Below are 25,098 nucleotides of genomic sequence, written 5' to 3'. Positions count from 1 at the left end.
CAGTATTTCGGTACAATAGAGAGAGGCTGTATTCAAGGGATGAGAGTGGTGGATATTCTCGCTCGTGCTTTTCACCAGAAAAAAGTTACTTCTTACACTTCATATCAGGTACATGATCAAAATGTCAAATTAGCCCTTCAAGACACAAGGAAACATCAACGTATGAGGAATACGTCATTATTAGTGATGAGCGAATATACTCGTTACTCGAGTTTTCCGAGCATGCTCGGGTGGTCTCCGAGTATCTTGAGCGTGCTCGTATATTTGAGTCCCCGCAGCTGCATGATTTACACCTGCTAGACAGCCTGACTACATGTGGGGATTCCCTAACAAACAGGCAATCCCTGCATGTGTTCAGGTTGTCTAACAGCTGCAAATCATGCAGCTGTGGGGACTCAAACATAAAACACGAGCATGCCCAAGATACTCGGAGACCACCCGAGCATGCTCGGAAAACTCGAGTAACGAGTATATTCGCTTATCACTAGTCTATATCTCTTTCTTTAACCATTGGCATAATTGCATTTTTGTATATTATACAAAGGAAATGAATGAGCTTGCATTTCTTCACAAAGCCGCCTTCCGCTCACGATTATGAGTCACATTGTCCTATTTACTACACCCAGTACAGGCAGAGCACGCACTTTTCAGCTACTGTCACCTCTTTAGTAATAACATGGCGCCTTGCAAGTCTCTTAATTTGTATTACTTTAAATCACACCACGTATTGCAAAATTAAGGCTGGTGACTCAAATCCTGTACTGGAAAAAACAGCTTTATTTTTATACCAACAAAGATAATTAGTGCAGTATTCACATTTATTTATAAAAAAAAATATAAAGTGCAGGAAAGAGAAGAAATTCAATATAAGATGTACGGCTATAAGAAAAGATCAAAAGATTAATGGGTAAAACATTGTACATAGTGCAGTTGTGTGGTGTCTAGAATGCCATAGTCCTTTCTTTTACCCCTATACTCGTCCTTCATATAGTTATTATGTGCAGGAGTGACCTTCACTTTCTGTTGAAATGTGACAAAGCCAATAGGCCAGAATCAAGTCCATCAGGAGGAAGAAAGAGAAATATTGTCTGTGTGAGTCAGATGAGGCTTCAGTCACAGATTTAAAGGGATTGTCTTATGAAAAAACACCTTTCAATGTGCCCTATTATGCTGTAAGTGCTTCTTAAAGGGGAAGGAGAGAGGTGATGATCAAGATTCCTTCTGTTAGCTAGAATTCACAAATGTTTTATAAAAGCTACTTATTTATCCATATTTCTCATATTATCTGAATGGCCACCCAATTGAATGGCCACCATGTAATTCTACCAGAAGTGGCGGGGGAAATGCTTAGCTGGGTACGGCTTCCCATAGGAAAATCAGCTGTTCACCCATTGACAATGAGAAACCCTTTAAGAATATACATCATACTGTGCCATCTACAGATCAGTAAAAACATGTCCAGAGTTTAAAAAAAAAAACTAAAAAAAAGATCTATTATGGCTGAAGTGCCCCATTCTTTGTGCTTTATTGTTTTTTTTAATAGACATCATAAAAAAGTATATGGCTGCAAATGTCACCCTTGAGATTGCAGGTAGGGTAATGATTTGATTAAAAAAAATGTGGTAAAAAGCCACTATGGAGAATAGACGTGAAGCTGTTATGGACGTCAGCTTCTTTTGACACATTATTTCATGATCATTATGATGCTTACACGCATTGTTTTATATTTTACAGATTTCAGTGCATCTTCATTACATTCCAATATTTCACAAAAATGAGTATGTAACTCTGCCAAAAAATTCTGCAATTTTTTTTTTTAAAGGGAGAAATACTAAGTAAAGAAGAAAGTTTACATAAAAAACAGCTCACAAATCAAATAGTAAGTGCACCAGGGTGAGGCACCGATCATATGGCAGGCACCTGTAATCAGCCCGGCAGGAGTTAATATCGGTAAGAAGATATCACACATCTTTCAGCTCCACTATTTTCCGTCTTATTTGCTTGATGTCTTTTTGGAACTTTTTACTTTCCAGTTTCACTTTTGTCTCTTGGATTTGCTGAAGAGAATTTAGAGATTCCTGTATTGCCTGAAATCCTGAAAATGAAACAAAAATTGGTGCAAGGAACAGAAAAAGTTAAAAAAAACACACAATCGGAATTCTCATACTTTAATGGGATTGTCTGGTGGATTATAAAGAGCACCTTTCACTGGATTTTAAAAATGAAATGGAGTCCTTCCTTTAATTGCCGCTGCTCCACTAATACTGGAAACGTTTTTCTTCTGTGCCCCTCTGTTCCAAACTTATGCCCTTTCCATAATAATGGAGCACATTTTCTATTTATGTAACTAGGCGTATGCGACGTAAGTTCCCTATGGGTGCAGCATCAGGGGGGAAAAAAGTAAACTACTGCAGAGAAGTTCTTTGGTATACAACCCAGTATGTTGAAGAGAATATTAGTATTTTTATTTCCAGGGAGTGTAACGTTGAAACAGAGGGGCACAAAAGAAAACTTATCCAAAATCAGTGGAGACCATGAGACAGGTACTTAACTTAATTTTTTTTTTTAATTACCTGAAAGGACCTCTTTAACAAATGTGTTGGGGACATGATTTTGTGGCACTTACTAACAGGAGTGTACATAGAAATCATGGGGCCCCATGGCAGTAGTTCATTTTGGGCCCCCTCCCCCCAAAAAAAGAAAAATTAATATTTGGCAGGGTCACAGGAGAGCATATCTCACAGCTTTGCAGCCCTTACAAAGTCATTTTTCTTCTATATAGTCCTCCATACAGTATTAGAGGTACCATATACCGTATATAATCGAGTATAAACTGAGTTTTTCAGCACATTTTTTTTGTGTCAAAAATGCCCCTCCTTTTTCTGAAAAGGAGAAATGGCCAAAATAAAAAAAATTAAGAAACTGTGCTTTCAGACCTCAAAAAAATGCAAAGAAAACAAGTTCATAGTCATTTAGAAACAGCAATACTAATGTTTTAACTCAGGGAGAGTTCAGAAATCAATATTTTGTGGAATAACCATGATTTTTAATCACAGCTTTCGTGCATCTTGGCATGCTTTCCACCAGTCTTTCATACTGCTTCTGGCTCAAAAAGTTAAGCAGTTCTTCTTTGTTTGATGGCTTGTGACTATCCATCATCCTCTTGATTACATTCCAGTGGTTTTCAATGGGGTTCATGTCTGGAGATTGGGGTGCCCATGACAGTGTTTTGATGTGGTGGTCTCTTAATTTTTGCCAGAGCTGTAGTATAATGGGCCCCACATACAGTTGTGCTCAAAAGTTTACATTTTTGCTTTCTTGGCCTTTTTTCAGAGAATATGAATGATAACACCAAAACTTTTTCTCCACTCATGGTTAGTGGTTAGGTGAAGCCATTTATTGTCAAACTACTGTGTTTTCTCTTTTTAAATCATGACAACCCAAAACATCCAAATGACCCTGATCATAAGTTCACATACCTTGGTGATTTTGGCCTGATAACAGGAACAGAAGTTGACACAAATGCAAATGGGTTTGAATGGCTACCTGTTTGCTTGTAATCAGTGTGTCTGCATAAAAACTGAGTAAATTTCTGGGATCCAGACAAACTCTTTCATCTTTCATCCAGCCACTGGTGTTTCTGGATTGTGAGTCATAGGGGTCATAGGGAAAGCAAAAGAATTGTCAACGGATCTACGGGAAAAGGTAGTTGAACTGTATAAAACAGGAAATGGATACAAAAAGACTTCCAAAGAAATGATAATGCTAGTCAACAGTGTTCAAACTGTGATTAACAAATTGAAAATCAGGGTCTTTGTAAAAACAAAACCTCGGTCAGGTAGACCAACAAGAAAGTCGTCCACAGCTGCCAGGAAAATTGTTCAGGATGCAAAGAAAAACCCACAAATAACATCAGCTAAAATACAGGACTCTCTGAAAACTAGCGGTGTGGCTGTTTGAAGATGCACAATAAAGAGGCACTTGAAGAAAAATGGGCTGCATGGTCAAGTCGCCAGAAGAAAGCCATTACTGCGCAAATGCCACAAAGTATCTCGCCTACAATATGCAAAACAGCACAGAGACAAGCCTCAAAACTTCTGGAGCAAGGTAATTTGGCGTGATGAGTAGAGTTGAGAAAATTTGTTCGTGTTCCCTCTTATTCGGCAAGCTATAGCGCTTACCGAATAAGCTGCAGAGGGAACCCGGCTTCCTGGATCGCGTTGGCTAATCAGCTGTTCGGCACCGCAGCTGCATGTGTCTCGGCTGTGTGACAGTCACACCACATGCATGGAGAGACCAACAAACAGGCTCTCCATGCATTTGCTGTGACTGCGACACAGCCGAACAAATTCGCTCAACTCTAGTGATGAAACCAAAATTGAACTTTTTGGCCACAACCATAGAGGTTACATTTGGAAAGAGGTCAACAAGGCCTATGAAAAGAACACCATTCCTACTGTAAAACACGGAGGTGGATCACTGATTTTTTGGGGATGTGTGAGCTACAAAGGGACAGGAAACTTGGTCAAAGTTGAAGGAAAGATGAATGTAGCACATTATCAGCAAATACTGGAGGCAAATTTGCACTTATCAGCCCAGGAGCTGCGCATGGGATGTACTTGGACGTTCCAACATGACAACAATCCAAAACACAAGGATAAGTTGACCTGTCATTAGCTATAGTAGAGCAAAGTGAAGGTTCTGGAGTGGCCATCTCAGTCTCCTGACCTCAATATCATTGAGCCACTCTGGGAGATCTCAAGCACGCAGTTCATGCTAGACAGCTCAGGAATTTACAGGAACTGGAGGCTTTTTGCCAAGAAGAGTGGGCAGCTTTACCATCTGAGAAAATAAAGAACCTCATCCACAGCTACCGTGTTTCCCCGATAGTAAGACACCCCCGATAGTAAGACGTAGTGGGGGTTTTAGCGGGGTCAGCTAATGTAAGATGCACCCCGAAAGTAAGACATAGTAAACTGTACATTGGAATAATATAAGCCATAGTACCGGTACCTTTTGCTGCATTACTGTATTTTTCTGCTGCCCGGAATCAGAGCTGGGAAACCACATGGTCCCGATGATTAAGTGCAGTGAATATTTATTAGCTGCTCCCCGCCCACCGATCAGCTGAGCGGTGAGCCGGGAGCAGCAAATGAATGCTGCACTTAAGCAGGGACACACATGGCTTCCCCAGCTGATCCCTGCAACTGCTGGGGAGATTTGTGTGTCTGGGGGAGGAGGAGGCAGCAGCAGGGGCCCGGAGATCGCTGCATACCTGCCTGCCATGCTTGGACGACGAGTGTTGTGCACACACAGGACCTGTGATGATGTAAGAAGTGGGCGGGCTGGAGTGTCACATGGCAGCTCAGAGCCCTCCCTCTTCTTGACATCATCACAGGTCCTTCAGGCTCTCCACTAGAATCTGCAGCTTCCTCATAACCTGTGCTGTGGAAAGGCAACAAGAGGGAGGTCCAGGGGCCGCCGGAGAGGTGAGTATATCCATATTTTTTATTTTAATTCTTTATTTTTTACATGAATATGGATCCCAGGGCCTGAAGGAGAGTTTCCTCTCCTTCAGACCCTGGGAACCATCCTGGATACCTTCCGATACTTGTGTCCCATTGACTTGCATTGGTATCGGGTATCGGTATCGGCGATATCCGATACTTTTTGGATATCGGCCGATACCATCCGATACCGATACCTTTGAGTATCGGAAGGTATCGCTCAACACTACTTACGGCGCAATCGCAATATACGGCGCAATTTTCCAATATAAGACATACCCTGAAAGTAAGACATAGTGGGACTTTTGAGTGGTAAAAGAATGTAGGACGCTGTCTTACTATCGGGGAAACACGGTACCACAAAATACTCAAAGCTGTCATTGATGTTAGAGGGGGCAATAAAAGGTATTAAGAAATGGGGTATGTGAACTTTTGATTGGGTCATTTGGATGTTTTGGGTTGTCATTATGATTTAAAAAGAGAAAACTTAGTAGTTTGACAACAAATGGCTTCACCCAACCACTAACCATGAGTGGAGAAAAAGTTTTGGTGTTATTATTCATATCATCACAGGTCCTTCAGGCTCTCCACTAGAATCTGCAGCTTCCTCATAACCTGTGCTGTGGAAAGGCAACAAGAGGGAGGTCCAGGGGCCGCCGGAGAGGTGAGTATATCCATATTTTGTATTTTAATTCTTTATTTTTTACATGAATATGGATCCCAGGGCCTGAAGGAGAGTTTCCTCTCCTTCAGACCCTGGGAACCATCCTGGATACCTTCCGATACTTGTGTCCCATTGACTTGCATTGGTATCGGTATCGGCGATATCCGATACTTTTTGGATATCGGCCGATACCATCCGATACCGATACCTTTGAGTATCGGAAGGTATCGCTCAACACTACTTACGGCGCAATCGCAATATACGGCGCAATTTTCCAATATAAGACATACCCCGAAAGTAAGACATAGTGGGACTTTTGAGTGGTAAAAGAATGTAGGACGCTGTCTTACTATCGGGGAAACACGGTACCACAAAATACTCAAAGCTGTCATTGATGTTAGAGGGGGCAATAAAAGGTATTAAGAAATGGGGTATGTGAACTTTTGATTGGGTCATTTGGATGTTTTGGGTTGTCATTATGATTTAAAAAGAGAAAACTTAGTAGTTTGACAATAAATGGCTTCACCCAACCACTAACCATGAGTGGAGAAAAAGTTTTGGTGTTATTATTCATATTCTCTGAAAAAAGGCCAAGAAAGCAAAAGTTCTGCTGGGGTATGTAAACTTTTGAGCACAACTGTAGTGCTCCATACAGTATAATGGACCCCATATAGTACTCCATAAAGTATAATGGGCACCACATAGTCCTCAATTCAGTATTATGGGCCCCACATAGTGCTCCATACAACATAATGGGCCTCATATATTGCTCTATTCAGTATATTGGACCCCACATAGTGCTCCATACAGTATAATAGGCCCCTCATAGTGCTCCATACAGTATAGTGGACCCTTTATATTGCTCCATGTAGTATAATGGGCCCCACATAGTGCTCCATTCAGTATAATGGACCCTATGTATTGCTTATTTCAGTATAATGGGCCCAACATACTGCTACACAGTATAATGGTATATATTGCTGCATACAGTATATTGAGCATCGTATATTGCTCCATACTGTATAATGGACCCCATACAGTGCTCCATACAATATAATAGACCCTATATAGTGCTCCATACAGTATGATAGGCCCCATATAATGTTCCATACAGTATAATTGGCCCCATACAGTGCTCCATACAATATAATAGGCCCTATATAGTCCTCCATACAGTATTATAGGCACCACATAGTCCTCCCTACAGTATTATGGGCAACACATAGTCCTCCATACAGTATTATGGGCAAAGCATAGTCCTCCATACAGTATAATTGACCCTATAGTTTGCTCCATACAGTATAATGGACCCTATATATTGCTCCATTCAGTATAATGGGCCCCATACAGTGCTCCATACAGTATAATGGGCCACATATGGTGCTCCATTGTTATGGACGTGGTGGTTAGGAGCACCTGGAATGACCTGATGGTTAAACTAGATGACAGGACAAGCTCTGGGAAGTGTGATCTCTGCTGACCGCAAACACTAATCCTATCACACACACTAGAAATAGCCGTGGAGCGTACCTAACTCTCCCTAGACGCCTAGAAGCCTAAGAGCTAACTACCCCTAAAGATAGGAAATAAAGCCTTACCTTGCCTCAGAGAAATTCCCCAAAGGAAAAGGCAGCCCCCCACAAATATTGACTGTGAGTTAAGAGGAAAGTCACAAACACAGGAATGAAACAGGTTTCAGCAAAGGAGGCCAGACTTACTAAATAGACTGAGGATAGGAAAGGAATCTATGCGGTCAGCACAAAAATCTACAAAAAGCCACGCAGAGTGTGCAAAAAGACCCCCGCACCAACTCACGGTGCGGAGGTGCCACTCTGCCCCCCAGAGCTTCCAGCTAGCAAGGCAGTATCATGTTAGCAAGCTGGACAAGAACTTAGCAAGTACTAAGAAATATATTCAGTACACAATGAACAACAAATGAACTAGCAGGGACTTAGCTTCTGCTGGAGTAGACAGGTCATCAGAAAGATCCGAGAGAGATCTGAACCAGTTCTGATACATTGACAGCTGGCATGAAGTAACGATCTGAGTGGAGTTAAATAGAGAAGCCAGCCTAGCCGCAAACGAGGGCAGCTGAGGAAGTAATCTCAAGGACCAGCAGTTCCACTCACAGCCACCAGAGGGAGTCCACGGACAGAACTCGCCGAAGTACCATTCATGACCACAGGAGGGAGTTCGAGAACGGAATTCACAACACTCCATACAGCATCTTTTGACTATCTGCACTGTTCGACACAGAGGGTGTGCAGTAGTGGTTATATCGGGGGCAAAAGCAGAAAGCAAGCGAGTGTTGAAAATATAAGCCTAGGTAAGAAAATGGGATAAAGAAAGTAGCCCAACAGGTGCAATGGATCAGAGCAACCAGGCATTAGCTGAAATAAATTACTGGCAGCCAGAGGCTGTCTGCTGGGGTTTACATAGAAAGGAGCTGGTGGCTCCTAGTAGAGAGATAATCACATACCAGCTCACTGCAGGAAAACACAGGTGGACAGGAAGGAGACACCTAGCCTCAGCAATCTTAAAGCTAAACTTCAACACACTGCTGACGTCCATCAATTACCGCAGTATTGTTGTGGCACCGTCTAGCGAACAGTGCAAAACTGTGTTCAGACATGGATGTGACAGATGGATTCAGGTGACACTAATGTGAATTAGGGTCCTGGACTAGTAATAGGTCAGATGTTGATTCACCGTGTCCGATTTCAGACTGCTAATTGCTGTATTCTCCCGACAACGAGCCTCTGGCATACATCTAATGTGTATGGCTGGCTTTAGTCACTTGCTAGGCTGGGAGCTGTGTACATTGGACAACTGCAGGATTAACGTTGCTTAATGGTTTCCTTTTTGTAGCCATAAACTCTTAATTTCTATATAAACAGGCTTTACTATATGCAGTAAAATGGCAGAGTGCATAGTAGGATAATCGATTAAATAATTACTGGTATACAGTATATTCTTGATATTTCCCTTTTATGTGAAAATCTTTTATATGTGTCCCTCTAATTGGCTGGATTTACATTAATATCTTAGGCATAAGATCATTTTCTTCACTTTTTACCAAATCGTGTAATCATAGCGCTCCTGCCTCAGTTTCTCGGTGGCACTTCAGCTCTACTTACAGCACTTATTAGAGAGAACACATCTCACCACCTCCCACACACTCATTGAAATGCATGTTAGATATTCACATAAACTTGAGTGGATTTTTCTTAATTAAAAGCTAATGAGTGTGCAATGTTGTGGTAGGTCTTGAGTGAGCTGCAAGCTGTTATACCAGGGGAATGACAATGACTTGCCTGCTCTGTATTCACTTTTCATGTTCTCAATCTCATCCCACATTTGGCTTTCCAGTTTTGTGATTCTGGTGGCCATCTTTTCCTCTGCGTTCCTCAGCTTGCTGAACTTTGCTTCTAGTCTTTGTGCTTTGTCGGTGTTGTCTACTTTCACAGTCAAGTGATGTACATTGTCCTGGAGTTTCTTTTCTGTAGTGTCCTAAGAAAAGCACAACTCCATTATACATTGCTGTCTTTCTTAATGATATCAGCTATAAAACAGAGACATGGCTGTATGGGGTGCGATGGGTATCGGCGATTGGCACCAGACTTCGCTCTGGAGTCCAGGCGTTTTAATTCCTGCCTCTGCTGAATCAGATCTATGTTAAAACAAATGCCGTGACCTCATTTTCTTGATATTCCTTCATTTATTATTTTCAGCATTTTGGCACCTCTGACCGATACATTAAATCAGCAGCGACCATAACCAATGGCAGTGATAATGTCCTGTAAATGACAATAATGCACTTACTGAAATATTAATTTTTCTAGCACATTATAAATTATGCAATTTTAATTCACTAAAATACATCAGTGTTCAAAACTGCGTTTAAGATATTTATCAGGATGGTTCAATGACCAGAACTAGCAGTACAGCAATGGAAACTCTTGATCAGGGGCTGGTAAACTGAAACGACCAGCCTTGCGTGGATGGTAGTCCATGATTTATTTAATGTTTTTTTTTTTTTATTATGTTGGAAGGGTTAATCTCAATGATGAAAATGATCACCTATAAAACGAGAAGGGATAACTGTTGGTCCACCATAAATCTCTTCCTCAGAATTAATGGGGGTCCCAAAGAGCAAAAAAGACCACTTTCACCGTCCATACTAGGTACAATGTAGAACACCTCCTGTAAGCTGCCAGTAAGAGATCCAGAGTCAGACTTGCTATTTCGGCACACCTCATCATAGATGCTCGATCAGACTTAGATCTGGGGATTTTACATCTCAGTCAACACCATAAACTCTTTAGAATGTTTCCCAATTAGGAACCACTATGCAGTACTGCTGCCATGAAGTGGTTTATTTGGTCTGCAGCTATGTTTAGGTGGGTGGTATGTGACAAAGCAACGTTCTCATAAATGCCAAGAGCATTGCCCAAAGCACTGGCTATGCCAGTCTTTCCCATAGTATTCAACATCATGACATCTTTTCAATTGTTAAGTGACGTAGACTTCATTCAACAGATGTCGCCTGTTTTTCCTGCTCCATAGTCCAGTATTGATTTGCACACGCTTATTGTAAATGCTTTTGGTAGTTGACAGAGGTCTTCATACATCTCCCAGTTGTCTGCAACTATGTCGCAATCTTACCAACAACGCGTGATGCATCTTGAGTGCCATTCATAGAGCTTAATGGAAGTTAGTGTGGAGGCCAAAGTTCATAAGAGACAACATTGTGGATGCAATATTTTATAGGAGAGGAAAGTGTGGGTCCACGTAACATAAAGAAGCTCTCCTCCCATCAAAGTTTTTAACCTATTAATAATAATAATAATAATAATAATAATTTTATTTATATAGCGCCAACATATTCCGCAGCGCTTTACAATTCTAGAAGGGATTTGTACAGACAATAGACATTACATCATAACAATAATCACAGTTCAAAACAGATACCAGGAGGAATGAGGGCCCTGCTCGCAAGCTTACAAACTATGAGGAAAAAGGGGAGACACGAGGTGGATGGTAACAATTCCTTTCTTTGTTCGGACCAGCCATAGTGTAAGGATCGGGTGTTCATGTAAGGCCTCTTTCACACATCCAGAGAATTCCGCTACCGGAGTTATCTGTGTACGTGTGCCCGTGTGCTCACGTGGCACATCAGTGTGGCACACGTGCGGCATCCGTGTGCCGCCTGAGGACCACACGGACCGTGCAGGAGAGACAGCGCTACACTAAGCGCTGTCCCCCCTGTGTGGTGCTGAAGGCGGCATTCATCTCTTCTCCCCCGCAGGAGAGAAGAGATGAAAGATCAAGTTTTTGTTATTTTTTGTGAAAAATAAAGTTTGCATGTGACCCCCGCCTCCCGCCCCCAGTGCGCCGCCCGGCCCCTTGCAGAAGAAATACTCACCCAGCTCCCGCGATGTCTCCACTCTCCTCTCAGCGCCGGCAGCCTGTCCTGTGTGAGTGGTCACGTGGGACAGCTCATTACAGTGAGGAATATAATATGCGCATATTCCTCACTGTAATGAGCGGTCCCACGTGACCGCTCACACAGGACAAGGGGCCAGCGCTGAGAGGAGAGTGGAGACATCGCGGGAGCTGGGTGAGTATTTCTTCTGCAAGGGGCCGGGCGGCACACTGGGGGTGGGAGGCGGGGGTCACATGCAAACTTTATTTTTCACAAAAAAAACCAAAAACTTGATCTTTCATCTCTTCTCTCCTGCGGGGGAGAAGAGATGAATGCCGCCTTCAGCACCACAGCGGGGGGGACAGCGCCTACTGTAGCGCTGTCTCTCCTGCGGGCGGTACGTGCACACGGAGGAGAGTGCACACTGTTCTCCGTGTGCACGTGTGCAGGACGTATTGCTGTACGTGCTGCCGGAAAAAAACGGACATGTCTACGTGTTTTGCACACGGACATACGGTCCGTGTGAAAACACGCACATGTGCAGAAACACATAGATTCTAATGTGTCTACGTGTGTCTTCGGTACGTGAGAAAACTGTCACTACACGTACCGGAGACACTGACGTGTGAAAGAGGCCTAAAGCTGCATGAACCAGTTAACAGCCTAAATATGTAACAGTACAGACACAGAGGGCTATTAACTGCATAAAGTGTATGAGAACATGATGCGAGGAACCTGATTATGGTTTAAGTTTTTTTAATGGGCCACCCAGGGATAGTTAGGTTAATGCGTTGAGGAGGTAGGCCAGTCTGAACAAATGCGTTTTTAGGGCACGCTTAAAACTGTGGGGATTAAGGATTAATCATATTAACCTGGGTAGTGCATTCCAAAGAATTGGCGCAGCATGTGAAAAGTCTTTGAGATGGGAGTGGGAGGTTCTTGTTGTTGAGGATGCTAACCTCAGGTCATTAGCAGAATGGAGAGCATGTGTAGGGTGGTAGGCTGAGACCAGAGAGGAGATGTAGGGTGGTGCTGAGCCATGGAGTGCTCTTTGTGGATGAGGGTAATAGTTTTGTACTCGATCCTGGAGTGGATGGGTAGCCAGTGTAATGACTGGTACAAGGTAGAGGCATCGATGTAACGGTTGGTGAGGAATGTAATCCTGGCTGCAGCATTCAGGACAGATTGGAGAGGGGAGAGTTTGGTAAGAGGGAGACCGAATAGTAGAGTTACAATAGTCCAGACGAGAATGAATAAGTGAAACAGTAAGAGTTTTTGCAGAGTCGAAAGTAAGAAAAGGGCGAATTCTAGAAATGTTTTTGAGATGCAGATAAGAAGAGCGAGCCAGTGATCGGATGTGGGGGGTGAATGAAAGCTCGGAATCTAGTATGACCCCAAGGCAGCGGGCATGTTGCTTGGGAGTAATGGTGGAACCACACTCAGAAATGGCAATGTCAGGCAAAGGTAGGTTAGTAGAGGGAGAGAACACGAGGAGTTCAGTTTTTAACAGGTTCAATTTCAGATAGAGGGAGGACATGATGTTAGAGACAGTGGTAAGACAATCACTGGTATATTGCAATCATCATATTATATAGCACTGTGTACTTACAATTGATCATTTTGCCTTTCTCTTTTCTCTACTTTATGTAGAAACAGGAAGTCTCTTGTCCCTTCATTTATTATTTCCCTCTTCAACTCCTGACCCAGCTGCTCTGCTCTGCTGACACGTCATGTTGGGTATCAAATTACACTTTATTGTGTCGATATATCACAATGCTGTTTTAAAGCCCCCATACATATTAGATATTTTGACTAACAGTTCATAGAGTCATTAGAATAGTTATCTATCAGACACTATCTATAATACTGTAGTTATGTGATATGTGTGGCCAGCCTTAGCTATGTTAAAGGGAACTGAACATGTTGCACATGCATGTGAGTCCAGTGGGCGGTCCTACTCGGTGATTGACAGCTATCCCTACATGCATACTCATACAGGGAAGACAGTCAATCACAGAGTAGGACCGCCCACTGGACTCATCCATATAGACACCAAGGATTTCAATTAATAAAATGTTGTACTGAAACTGTTACCACAAAAATGTCTATGAATCTGATCAGCTCCTCTGCTCTATCCAGCCTGCAGATCAGATACCATATAAAACATGATGAGCTCCCTTTAAGTTAAAGTTTGCTATAAATGTGATCAATTTAAAATCATTTGTATGCATAACTATATAAAGGGCAACTATAAGCTGTAAAGAAAAAAAATGGAGGGATACGTGGTATACAACTCACCATTCTTTCTCTCAGAACATTAATGAGTTGTTGTATGTGCTGGGTCTGCTCATCAGCTGTTCTTTCTAGCTGGGATTCAGCCCACTTGCGTTGGTTTTGCATTTGCCCTTGAATCTCTTCTAGGAAACCACCAAGCCTGTGAACAAACATTGCTTATAATAAGTTATTATTAAAAACTCTTAGAAGTTTGAGGGAGAGAAATTCACTGCAGTGGCTAAAATATAGTATCAAGTAAAGGGGTTCACAATTTTGGATAGCACCTATTTAATTAGCATAGTCAATAGGCTGATCACTAAGGTCCCGCTTCATCAAAGCTTTTGTGAGTTTTGGCATTTTCATGCAAGTTTTGTCCAGCTTCGTCAAAATGGGTGGCGCTGGGGCAGGACGGGGGGTGCAGCGGGGGTATGACGCCAAAGGTCATCTAAATCCTGACGAGATGTGCCGCACTTTACATCAGAAATCTTACTCCTGCTTTTGACTGCAGTAAGATTTGTGGTGAGGTGCACACCACTTATCAGACACTTGTCCTGACTAACAAAGAGGCCTGTGCTTATTCATGTGTGACTGCACCCCAGGTCAAGACTGGCGGTTTTCACATTTATGCATCATGACCTAAGTGTGCCCCTGCTTGAACCCCTCAGCAAGCAGCTGTATTCTGTGGGAAAACCTGGCAAGCAGTGTTTGATTTTGCTGCAGCGCCACCACAGACGAAATGAGGCATTACACAATCCTTATTAAAAGCAATGGCCTCTATGAGTAAAGCAGGAGAAGACTTGGCCTCCAGAGATGGGGCCGCTCGTTGTAACCACTTTGCTTTAGTCAAGATATAATGATACTGAACCAGGGATGCAATTGAGTCAGAATTACCTAATATGGTATATGAGAATTGTTTTTCTAATCTAGACAACCGTCCTTAAAGGGATTGTCTGGTTAAACAATGGATAGGAAAGGTGACTTGTTGATCGCTGGGCGTCTAACTGCTGAGACCCCCATCGATTGGCAGAATGGGGAGCAGCAGTGCAAATGTTCAGCTGCAACTCCATCCATTCCCTATGGGGCCCTATGCCGAGCACTGTGTTCGACTTTTTCCAGCAGTCCCATAGAGAATGAATAGAGCTGTGGTAGGGCCTCCCGACCTTATAATCTGCCGACTGATGTACAGTAGGTTCCAACAGTGGACATAGCAATGATAGATGGATGATAACTTGTTTTATCTGGACAACCTTTTTAAGACCCTGGCAAATTTTAGTTTTGTAGTGGAAGAAAAGTTGCACAGTTTGGTGAAATCCTCCTTTTGCAAAAATGTGCAAGTATTTCCAATGGTATCCTGTTCTCTATTTTTTTCTAAATAGTCTGAAAAGAAAACCTATTTTTATTCAACGCAGTGAGGACTCCTGAATGGTCTTAATTTGCAATGACTGATTTTTCTCGATCTTGCAGCATGTATCAGCTGTCAGGTTCGCTTTAATAGCAATAAGTGATCAAGATGCTCTAAAAACTGGAATGTTCTGCTTTTGTATTCTGTATTGATTGAGTATGTAAATGTTGTGCCAGGCTGATCATTACACTAAAGCATTTACTTCTACACAGGGCTGCGTTAATGTAATTAAAACACATACTTGAAATCCAGGAGCTGGATCTCATGGCGTTGTTCCCCCTGGGCACTCTTCACTTTGTTGCTCTGTTCAGAAATAGTAGTTTCCATTCTTCTTATTAGCTGCATCACCTAATAATAACAATTCAGCAGACAGCAGTCTATCAGTGCATTAAATATGGACCATTTACTTGTATCACTCAGAAGAAGAAAAAAAAACTTCCGGCAGCTTCAGCGAGCAGGTGCTTGAACATGTCAGATACTCTAAGGGCTGTGCCACACGTCCAGATAATTCCGGTACCGGAATAAATCTTTACCAGAGTTATCCGTGTCCGTGTGCCTGGGAACTCACGTAGGCCATACGTGCGGCACACGTGTGCTGCCCGTATGGCGAGTGGGTACCACACGGAGCGTGTGGTACCCACGCGTGTGGTACCCTGCATCGTGCTGAAGCCGCGATTCATATGTTCCCTGCAGCAGCGTTTGCTGCAGAGAAAATATGAATAATAGTGTTTAAAATAAAGATCTATGTGTCCGCCGCCCTCCCACCCCCTGTGCGCCCCCCCGCTGTTCAGAAAATACTCACCCGCATCCCTCGTTGGCTGTCGCTCCTTCCTGGTCTGGCCCCATCTTCTCCTGTATGCGGTCACGTGGGGCCGATCATTTACAGTCATGAATATGTGGCTCCACCTCCCATAGGGGCGGAGCCGACTATTCATGATTGTAAATGAGCGGCCCCACGTGACCGCATACAGTAGGAGGCGCGGGGCAGAGAGGAAGGAGTGACAGCCAACGTGGGAGCGGGTGAGTATTTTCAGAACAGCGGGGGGGCGCACAGGGGGTGGGAGGGCGGCGGACACATAGATCTTTATTTTAAACACTATTATTCATATTTTCTCTGCAGCAAACGCTGCTGCAGGGAACATATGAATCGCGGCTTCAGCACCAGTGGGGGGGACAGCGCTTACTGTAGCGCTGTCTCCTGCACGCACACGGACCCCAGACGGAGAACGTCCGTGTGCGGTCCGTGTTTTACACAGACCCATTGACTTTAATGGGTCCGTGTAATACGTGCGCTCCCACGAACACTGACATGTCTCCGTGTTTGGCACACGGAGACACGGTCCGCAAAAAATCAATGACATCTGAACAGATGCATTGATTTTTATGGGTCTACGTGTGTCAGTGTCTCCGGTACGTGAGGAAACTGTCACCTCACGTACCGGAGCCACTGACGTGTGAAACCGGCCTAAGGGTATGTGTCCACGTTCAGGATTGCATCAGGATTTGGTCAGGATTTTACGTCAGTATTTGTAAGCCAAAACCAGGAGTGGGTGATAAATGCAGAATTGGTGCATATGTTTCTATTATACTTTTCCTCTAATTGTTCCAGTCCTGGTTTTGGCTTACAAATACTGATGAAAAATCCTGACCAAATCCTGATGCAATCCTGAACGTGGACACATACCCTAAGACAGGAGTGCGCAACCTACAGCCCGGGAACCACATGCGGCCCGCGATACCCCTGAACAATCTGTTCACAGACATGATAGTGTGGTCACGTGTATATTTCATGACATGGAGAAGACGTGTGGTGCATAGAACCATAGTGATAGGTATTTACAAATGGGGTCTTGTGTGGCCATTTCTGGGACAGCCATATTTTATCAGAATGGGCGAGTCCTGACTCCGGTAGCACAGAAACATATAGACGAGGTGGAGACGTGGCCATACAGACCGCTCCTTTATCCATTGTAGTGTGTCGGAGAAGGGAAACTGGTCTGGCATGTACTACAGAAGAGATAGCTAAAAGCATGCTCGCCTTCTTTCTGAGCTCCAGCTTTCTGTTAGGTGGATGCCCTAAAAATGGAGCCAGCACCTGCTAAATATTTAAAGTGAACCTGTCAGCAGGTTTGTGCACAGTAACCTACAGACACTGTCAGGTCGGCGCCGTTATACTGATTCCAATGATACCTTGATGAAATCCATCTTGTGGTTGTTGTGTAGTATTTATTTTCAGTTTTGAGTTATGCTTGTGGTCCGGGCAGCCTGTTGGGGTCTTCATGTGGTGCTCTGATTAGATATTCATCTGTATGGCTTCTGACAGGTCACTGATCCCTCACTGACCTGCCCCCTATTTTACACACTGCATAGACTATGGTTTGAAAAACAAAATTCACATTCATCAGGCAGGTGCCGACGCCTGCACTGTAGCATGATCTGACAATATGGCACTAGGATCAAAAAAGTCCTCAATTAGTCAATTTTTGTCATATATTTTCTGTGTTAGAACACGCGCATCATTGCCTAAGGGCATGTTCACATGTCCTTTATTATTTTTTATTGACTGGTTGTCTAAAAAAAAAGCTGAGTTCTATTTGTGAATTAAAATTGACTATTCAGCTGTCAACTGGATTGTAAAAAAAAATAAAAATATATAGCACATGGATCCTGTAGTAAAAGAAGCATGGAAAACTTTCTTAAGAGCATGCAAGAAAAACAAATACCACTCAGATAATAAAAATGGACATATGGAGCGATAGCAGAGGAAAAGTGATCCAATTTTTCTGATACGCGCAAAAAAAAAAAAAGCCCTGATATCTATCAGAATGAATTGTTTATATTGCATTTAATTTTTCATTTGACTCCACCTGTGGTAAATGTGACCATATTGTTCAATAGAAATGTTGTACAAAGTCATTTCTATAAATTGATGCTGCCCAATCATTAACTTACATATAAAGAAAACATGTATTTCTCTGGAATAAAACATCTTATTGCAGATATGAAGGTATCATTTTATTCAGCTTCCTATGACCTACATACCCTTATAGATAACTTAGGAGGAATGATCCTACTGACAGATTCCATTTAAGCAGTTATAATAAAAAAAAAGTTCTAAAAATATTAAAAAGTCTATTTAATCTTTGCAATGGCTCCATGACAAATTGAGTGTCCATATGGCATCCTTTTAGTTGCACACCCAGTGAAATATTTAGGTGAGTCTCATATAAAAAATGCAAATTGTCTCTTCAGAGAGGAAGATGACTTGAACTCTAGGGCCACTATTTGGAAGTAGCTATCCTGAAGATTAATATCAACCTTTTAACGATCCTTGTCACATGACTTAGATTACAAGCCAAACCAGAATCTCAGTTTGCAGTGTTTCAGAGTATTGCACCTTGTCAGTGTAAAGTATGAGATCTGATTCGGACACAAGCCCCAACGGGGACAAGGAACAGGTTCCTGAATGCAATGTGAAAGAACCCATAGATCAGAGGCCTCTCCTAAAGCCAAATTAGATCTTATGCTTTGCACTGGGGAGCAGCGACACCCCGAAACAGTGTGTCATGTGGCAAGGAGAGTTAAAGGGTCGATATTGACTTTTAGGATTGCTACTTTCAATAAGTGGGCCTAGAAACGTAAGCCCCAACAGGGCCAAGGAACAAGTGGCTGAGCGCTATATGAAAGCACCCTAAGCATAATCAGATGAGACTTAGTGCCTGCTCTGACCACACTGAGTAATGTTGGTGTGTGTGTGTGGTCCGTGTGCACTTTTTTGCATACAGACAGCGCTTAGACCATAAATACCTTCAGGTAAACTTAGCAGAACTCAAATGTTGATGTCTCACTAAATATAGGCTTTAAAGGGAACCTGTCATGTTCTCTAATGCTATTAACCTGCAGATATAGGGTTATCATTAGTGATGAGCGAATATACTTGGTACTCGAGATTTCCTGAGCACACTCGGGTGACCTCCGAGGATTTTTTAGTGCTCAGAGATTTAGTTTTCATCACCTCAGCTGAATGATTTACATCTGTTAGCCAGCTTGATTACATGTGGGGATTCCCTAGCAAGCAGGCAACCCCCACATGTACTTATGCTGGTTAACAGATGTAAATCATTCAGCTGAGGCGATGAAAACTAAATCTCTGAGCACTAAAAAATCCTCGGAGGTCACCCGAGCGTGCTCGGGAAATCTCGAGTAACGAGTATATTCGCTCATCACTAGTTATCATATTACCATATATTAGCTTTACAATGCTGTCCGAGCCACCTAACTCCAAGCGTGGCTCCCGGGAGAAGAGGAATTTTATTGCATTGTGACACTGTTACCCTGCAGTGTAACCGTATATCTTCTGCAGGGAAATAGCGTTTACATGACGTCTTCCCTTTCAGAGAACTTTTGCTTCTGATGCATCGGCAACTCAAACTTTTTATTTTTCTTGTTACAGGTAATTCCCTAATTGGCTTTTGCTTGACTCATGTAGTGAATCACTGCTCCAATGTGAAGCACATTCATCTGAATTGGTAAAGATTTATTTTTATCATTCCTCGTCTCCCAAATGTTTGATTGTTACAGTATTTTAGGAAATGTAATTATGGCTTTAATGGCCTTTAAGGAATGACACATTGCTGTTGCACTGCCAGCTGACATCTACACTGTGTAGGAGATAAGAGGTAGGGTTTAGATGGTTTATTATGTGCAGCCTACAGACAGGGATTTATAAAACAGGCACAGAAAAGGAAGGCATGTGTAACGAAGAGATATCTTGTGATTGGTTGCCATATATATTTTGGGGTTCATATTTTTATATATTTTTACTAAATTAAATATATACGGTGTGTATATGTGTGTGTATATCTAATATATAAAGCTGAATGTGTGTGTGTATGTATGTGTGTATGTCCAGGATTGGCATCTGCACCGTCGCAGCTACAGCCACAAAATTTTGCACAGTCACACGTCTGGACCCCGAGAGCGTCATAGGCTATGTTGTGAGGCGAAATTTTAACCCCGCGCGTTCCAATTCACCAAACAATTTTGCCCCTATCTACATAATGGGGAAAAAGTGAAAGGAAAAGTATTGGAGGCAAATTGACAGCTGCCAGATGTGAACAAGGGGGACTTAAAGAATGAAAGCGATGGCGCCAAAGAGTATATACCGTACAGTTGCTAAGGTGGGGCCCCGACATGGGATACTCACCACACACGGGGATATGAACACACACACAAAATGCACCACACACTACCACATGCTTGAACACATATCACCCTCAGCACACATTTCACCACACATACGCCAACCTCGCCACATAAAAGTCGAAACACAAAAGTTGCCGCTCAATACTCGCCACGTGCAAAACTCGCCACATGCAAAACTAGGCTCACGCAAAACTCGCCACACTTGCAAAACTCACCTCATGGAAAACTCGCCACACGCAAAACTTGCACACGTGGAAAAATTGCCACATGCACAAAAGTTGCAACACATGCAAAAGTTGCCTCACACAAAACTTGCACATACTCAAAAGGCACCACACATAAAACTCACCATGCGCAAAACTTGCTGCACACAACTTGCTACACTAACCTGTCACATGCAACTCGACACACAAAAAGTTGCTACACGCATGTCGCCACACAAAACTCATCTCACAAAAGTCGCTACATGCATGTCGCCACACGCAACTCAACACACACAACTTGACACATGAAACTCGCCCTAAAACACACACAAGTCTGGTATTATCCTTCAAAAATAAAAATCTGATTATTAAGCAGACAAACTACAAGAGCAACAACTGTACCATATAGGAAATACGGCAGCTGTCAGTCACATGACCTGTCTATTATGTGTATGTGTGAGCTAATATATACTGCCAGGGGGAGGGCTTCCTGTTGGCTGGGGATTTATCAGGCTGCCAATTTAGCTTACAAATACTGAGGTAAAAATACTGAGCAAATAACGTGTGAACGAGGTCTAATAGAGGAGGAGATGACATACAGATATATACTATATACAGGAGGAGATGACACACAGGTATATACTATATACAGGAGATGACATACAGGTATATACTATATATACTATATACAGGAGGAGATGACACACACACATATATACTATATACAGGGGAGATGACACACAGGTATATACTATATACAGGAGGAGATGACACACAGGTATATACTATTTACAGGAGAGATGACACACAGGTATATACTATATACAGGGGAGATGACACACAGGTATATACTATATGCAGGAGGAGATGACACACATATATACTATATACAGGGGAGATGACACACAGGTATATACAGGAGAGATGACACACAGGTATATACTATATATAGGAGAAGATGACATACAGATATATACTATATACAGGAGGAGATGACACACAGGTATATACTATATACAGGGGAGATGACACACACATATATACTATATACAGGGGAGATGACACACAGGTATATACTATATACAGGAGGAGATGACATACAGGTATATACTATATACAGGAGGAGATGACACACACATACACTCACTGGCCACTTTATTAGGTACACCTGTCCAACTTCTTGTTAACACTTAATTTCTAATCAGCCAATCACATGGCGGCAACTCAGTGCATTTAGGCATGTAGACATGGTCAAGACAATCTCCTGCAGTTCAAACCGAGCATCAGTATGGGGAAGAAAGGTGATTTGAGTGCCTTTGAACATGGCATGGTTGTTGGTGCCAGAAGGGCTGGTCTGAGTATTTCAGAAACTGCTGATCTACTGGGATTTTCACGCACAACCATCTCTAGGGTTTACAGAGAATGGTCCGAAAAAGAAAAAAAATCCAGTGAGCGGCAGTTCTGTGGGCGGAAATGCCTTGTTGATGCCAGAGGTCAGAGGAGAATGGGCAGACTGGTTCGAGCTGATAGAAAGGCAACAGTGACTCAAATCGCCACCCGTTACAACCAAGGTAGGCCTAAGAGCATCTCTGAACGCACAGTGCGTCGAACTTTGAGGCAGATGGGCTACAGCAGCAGAAGACCACACCGGGTACCACTCCTTTCAGCTAAGAACAGGAAACTGAGGCTACAATTTGTACAAGCTCATCGAAATTGGACAGTAGAAGATTGGTAAAACGTTGCTTGGTCTGATGAGTCTCGATTTCTGCTGCGACATTCGGATGGTAGGGTCAGAATTTGGCGTAAACAACATGAAAGCATGGATCCATCCTGCCTTGTATGGAGCATCTTTGGGATGTGCAGCCGACAAATCTGCGGCAACTGTGTGATGCCATCATGTCAATATGGACCAAAATCTCTGAGGAATGCTTCCAGCACCTTGTTGAATCTATGCCACGAAGAATTGAGGCAGTTCTGAAGGCAAAAGGGGGTCCAACCCGTTACTAGCATGGTGTACCTAATAAAGTGGCCGGTGAGTGTATATACTATATACAGGAGGAGATGACATACAGGTACATACTATATACAGGAGATGACACACACATATATACTATATACAGGAGGAGATGACACACTGGTATATACTATATACAGGGGAGATGACATACAGGTACATACTATATACAGGGGAGATGACACACAGGTATATACTATATACAGGGGAGATGACACACAGGTATATACTATATACAGGGGAGATGACACACAGGTATATGCTATATACAGTAGGAGATGACACACAGGTATATACTATATACAGGAGGAGATGACATACAGGTACATGCTATATACAGGAGGAGATGACATACAGGTACATACTATATACAAGGGAGATGACACACAGATATATACTATATACAGGAGGAGATGACACACACATATATACTATATACAGGAGGAGATGACACACTGGTATATACTATATACAGGGGAGATGACATACAGGTACATACTATATACAGGGGAGATTACACACAGGTATATACTATATACAGGGGAGATGACACACAGGTATATACTATATACAGGAGGAGATGACACACAGGTATATACTATATACAGGAGGAGATGACATACAGGTACATACTATATACAGGAGGAGATGACATACAGGTACATACTATACACAAGGGAGATGACACAGATATATACTATATACAGGAGGAGATGACACACAGGTATATACTGTATACAGGGAAGATGACACACGTATATACTATATACAGGAGGAGATGACACACAGATATATACTATATACAGGAGCAGATGACACACAGGTATATACTACATACAGGAGGAGATGACACACAGGTATATACTATATACAGGAGGAGATGACATACAGGTACATACTATATACAGGAGGAGATGACACACAGGTATATACTATATACAGGAGCAGATGACACACAGGTACAGTTAGGTCCATATATATTTGGACAGAGACAACGTTTTTCTAATTTTGGTTATAGACATTACCACAATGAATTTTAAACAAAACAATTCAGATGCAGTTGAAGTTCAGACTTTCAGTTTTCATTTGAGGGTATCCACATTAAAATTGGATGAAAGGTTTAGGAGTTTCAGATCCTTAACATGTGCCACCCTGTTTTTAAAAGAGACCAAAAGTAATTGGACAGATTAAATAATTTTAAATAAAATGTTCATTTCTAGTACTTGGTTGAAAACCCTTTGTTGGCAATGACTGCCTGAAGTCTTGAACTCATGGACATCACCAGATGCTGTGTTTCCTCCTTTTTGATGCTCTGCCAGGCCTTCACTGCGGTGGTTTTTCAGTTGCTGTTTGTTTGTGGGCCTTTCTGTCTGAAGTTTAGTCTTTAACAAGTGAAATGCATGCTCAATTGGGTTGAGATCAGGTGACTGACTTGGCCATTCAAGAATATTCCACTTCTTTGCTTTAATAAACTCCTGGGTTGCTTTGGCTTTATGTTTTGGGTCATTGTCCTTCTGTAGTATGAAACGACGACCAATCAGTTTGGCTGCATTTGGCTGGATCTGAGCACACAGTATGTCTCTGAATACCTCAGAATTCATTCGGCTGCTTCTGTCCTGTGTCACATCATCAATAAACACTAGTGACCCAGTGCCACTGGCAGCCATGCATGCCCAAGCCATCACACTGCCTCCGCCGTGTTTTACAGATGATGTGGTATGCTTTGGATCATGAGCTGTACCACGCCTTCGCCATACTTTTCTCTTTCCATCATTCTGGTAGAGGTTGATCTTGGTTTCATCTGTCCAAAGAATGTTCTTCCAGAACTGTGCTGGCTTTTTTAGATGTTTTTTAGCAAAGTCCAGTCTAGCCTTTTTATTCTTGATGCTTATGAGTGGCTTGCACCGTGCAGTGAACCCTCTGTATTTACTTTCATGCAGTCTTCTCTTTATGGTAGATTTGGATATTGATACGCCGACCTCCTGGAGAGTGTTGTTCACTTGGTTGGCTGTTGTGAAGGGGTTTCTCTTCACCATGGAGATTATTCTGCAACCATCCACCACTGTTGTCTTCCTTGGGCGCCCAGGTCTTTTTGCATTAATGAGTTCACCAGTGCTTTCTTTCTCTCTCGGGATGTACCAAACTGTAGATTTTGCCTCTACTAATATTGTAGCAATTTCTCGGATGGGCTTTTTCTGTTTTCGCAGCTCAAGGATGGCTTGTTTCACCTGCATGGAGAGCTCCTTTGACCGCATGTTTACTTCACAACAAAACCTTCCAAATGCAAGCACCACACCTCAAATCAACTCCAGGCCTTTTATCTGCTTAAAGGGAACCTGTCACCTGAATTTGGCGGGACCAGTTTTGGGTCATATGGGCGGGGTTTTTGGGTGTTTGATTCACC

At 42.5% G+C, this 25,098-nt stretch overlaps 1 protein-coding gene across 3 annotated transcripts in view; it reads right to left on the bottom strand.

Moving 5' to 3' along the window:
• Nucleotides 1-766: 766 nt before the first annotated feature.
• FAM81B (family with sequence similarity 81 member B) overlaps nt 767-25,098 on the bottom strand; it is a 159,343-nt gene continuing 135,011 nt past the window's right edge. For 2 of the 3 annotated variants that reach the window (XM_077289303.1, XM_077289313.1), the window contains exons 6-9: nt 15,514-15,620; nt 13,895-14,030; nt 9,486-9,681; nt 767-2,095 (exon numbers count right to left, since the gene is read on the bottom strand). In XM_077289303.1, coding sequence (XP_077145418.1) covers nt 1,962-2,095; nt 9,486-9,681; nt 13,895-14,030; nt 15,514-15,620 — 573 coding nt within the window. In that variant the 3' untranslated portion in view covers nt 767-1,961. The remainder of the gene's footprint in view (nt 2,096-9,485; nt 9,682-13,894; nt 14,031-15,513; nt 15,621-25,098) is intronic. The other variant, XM_077289321.1, reaches the window with a different exon arrangement.

This window comes from Ranitomeya variabilis, chromosome 1, assembly GCF_051348905.1.
Source record: "Ranitomeya variabilis isolate aRanVar5 chromosome 1, aRanVar5.hap1, whole genome shotgun sequence".
In the NCBI taxonomy this organism is placed as follows: domain Eukaryota; kingdom Metazoa; phylum Chordata; class Amphibia; order Anura; family Dendrobatidae; genus Ranitomeya; species Ranitomeya variabilis.
Note: the sequence above shows the minus strand (reverse complement) of the source record. Positions and strands in the feature narration are given on the sequence as shown.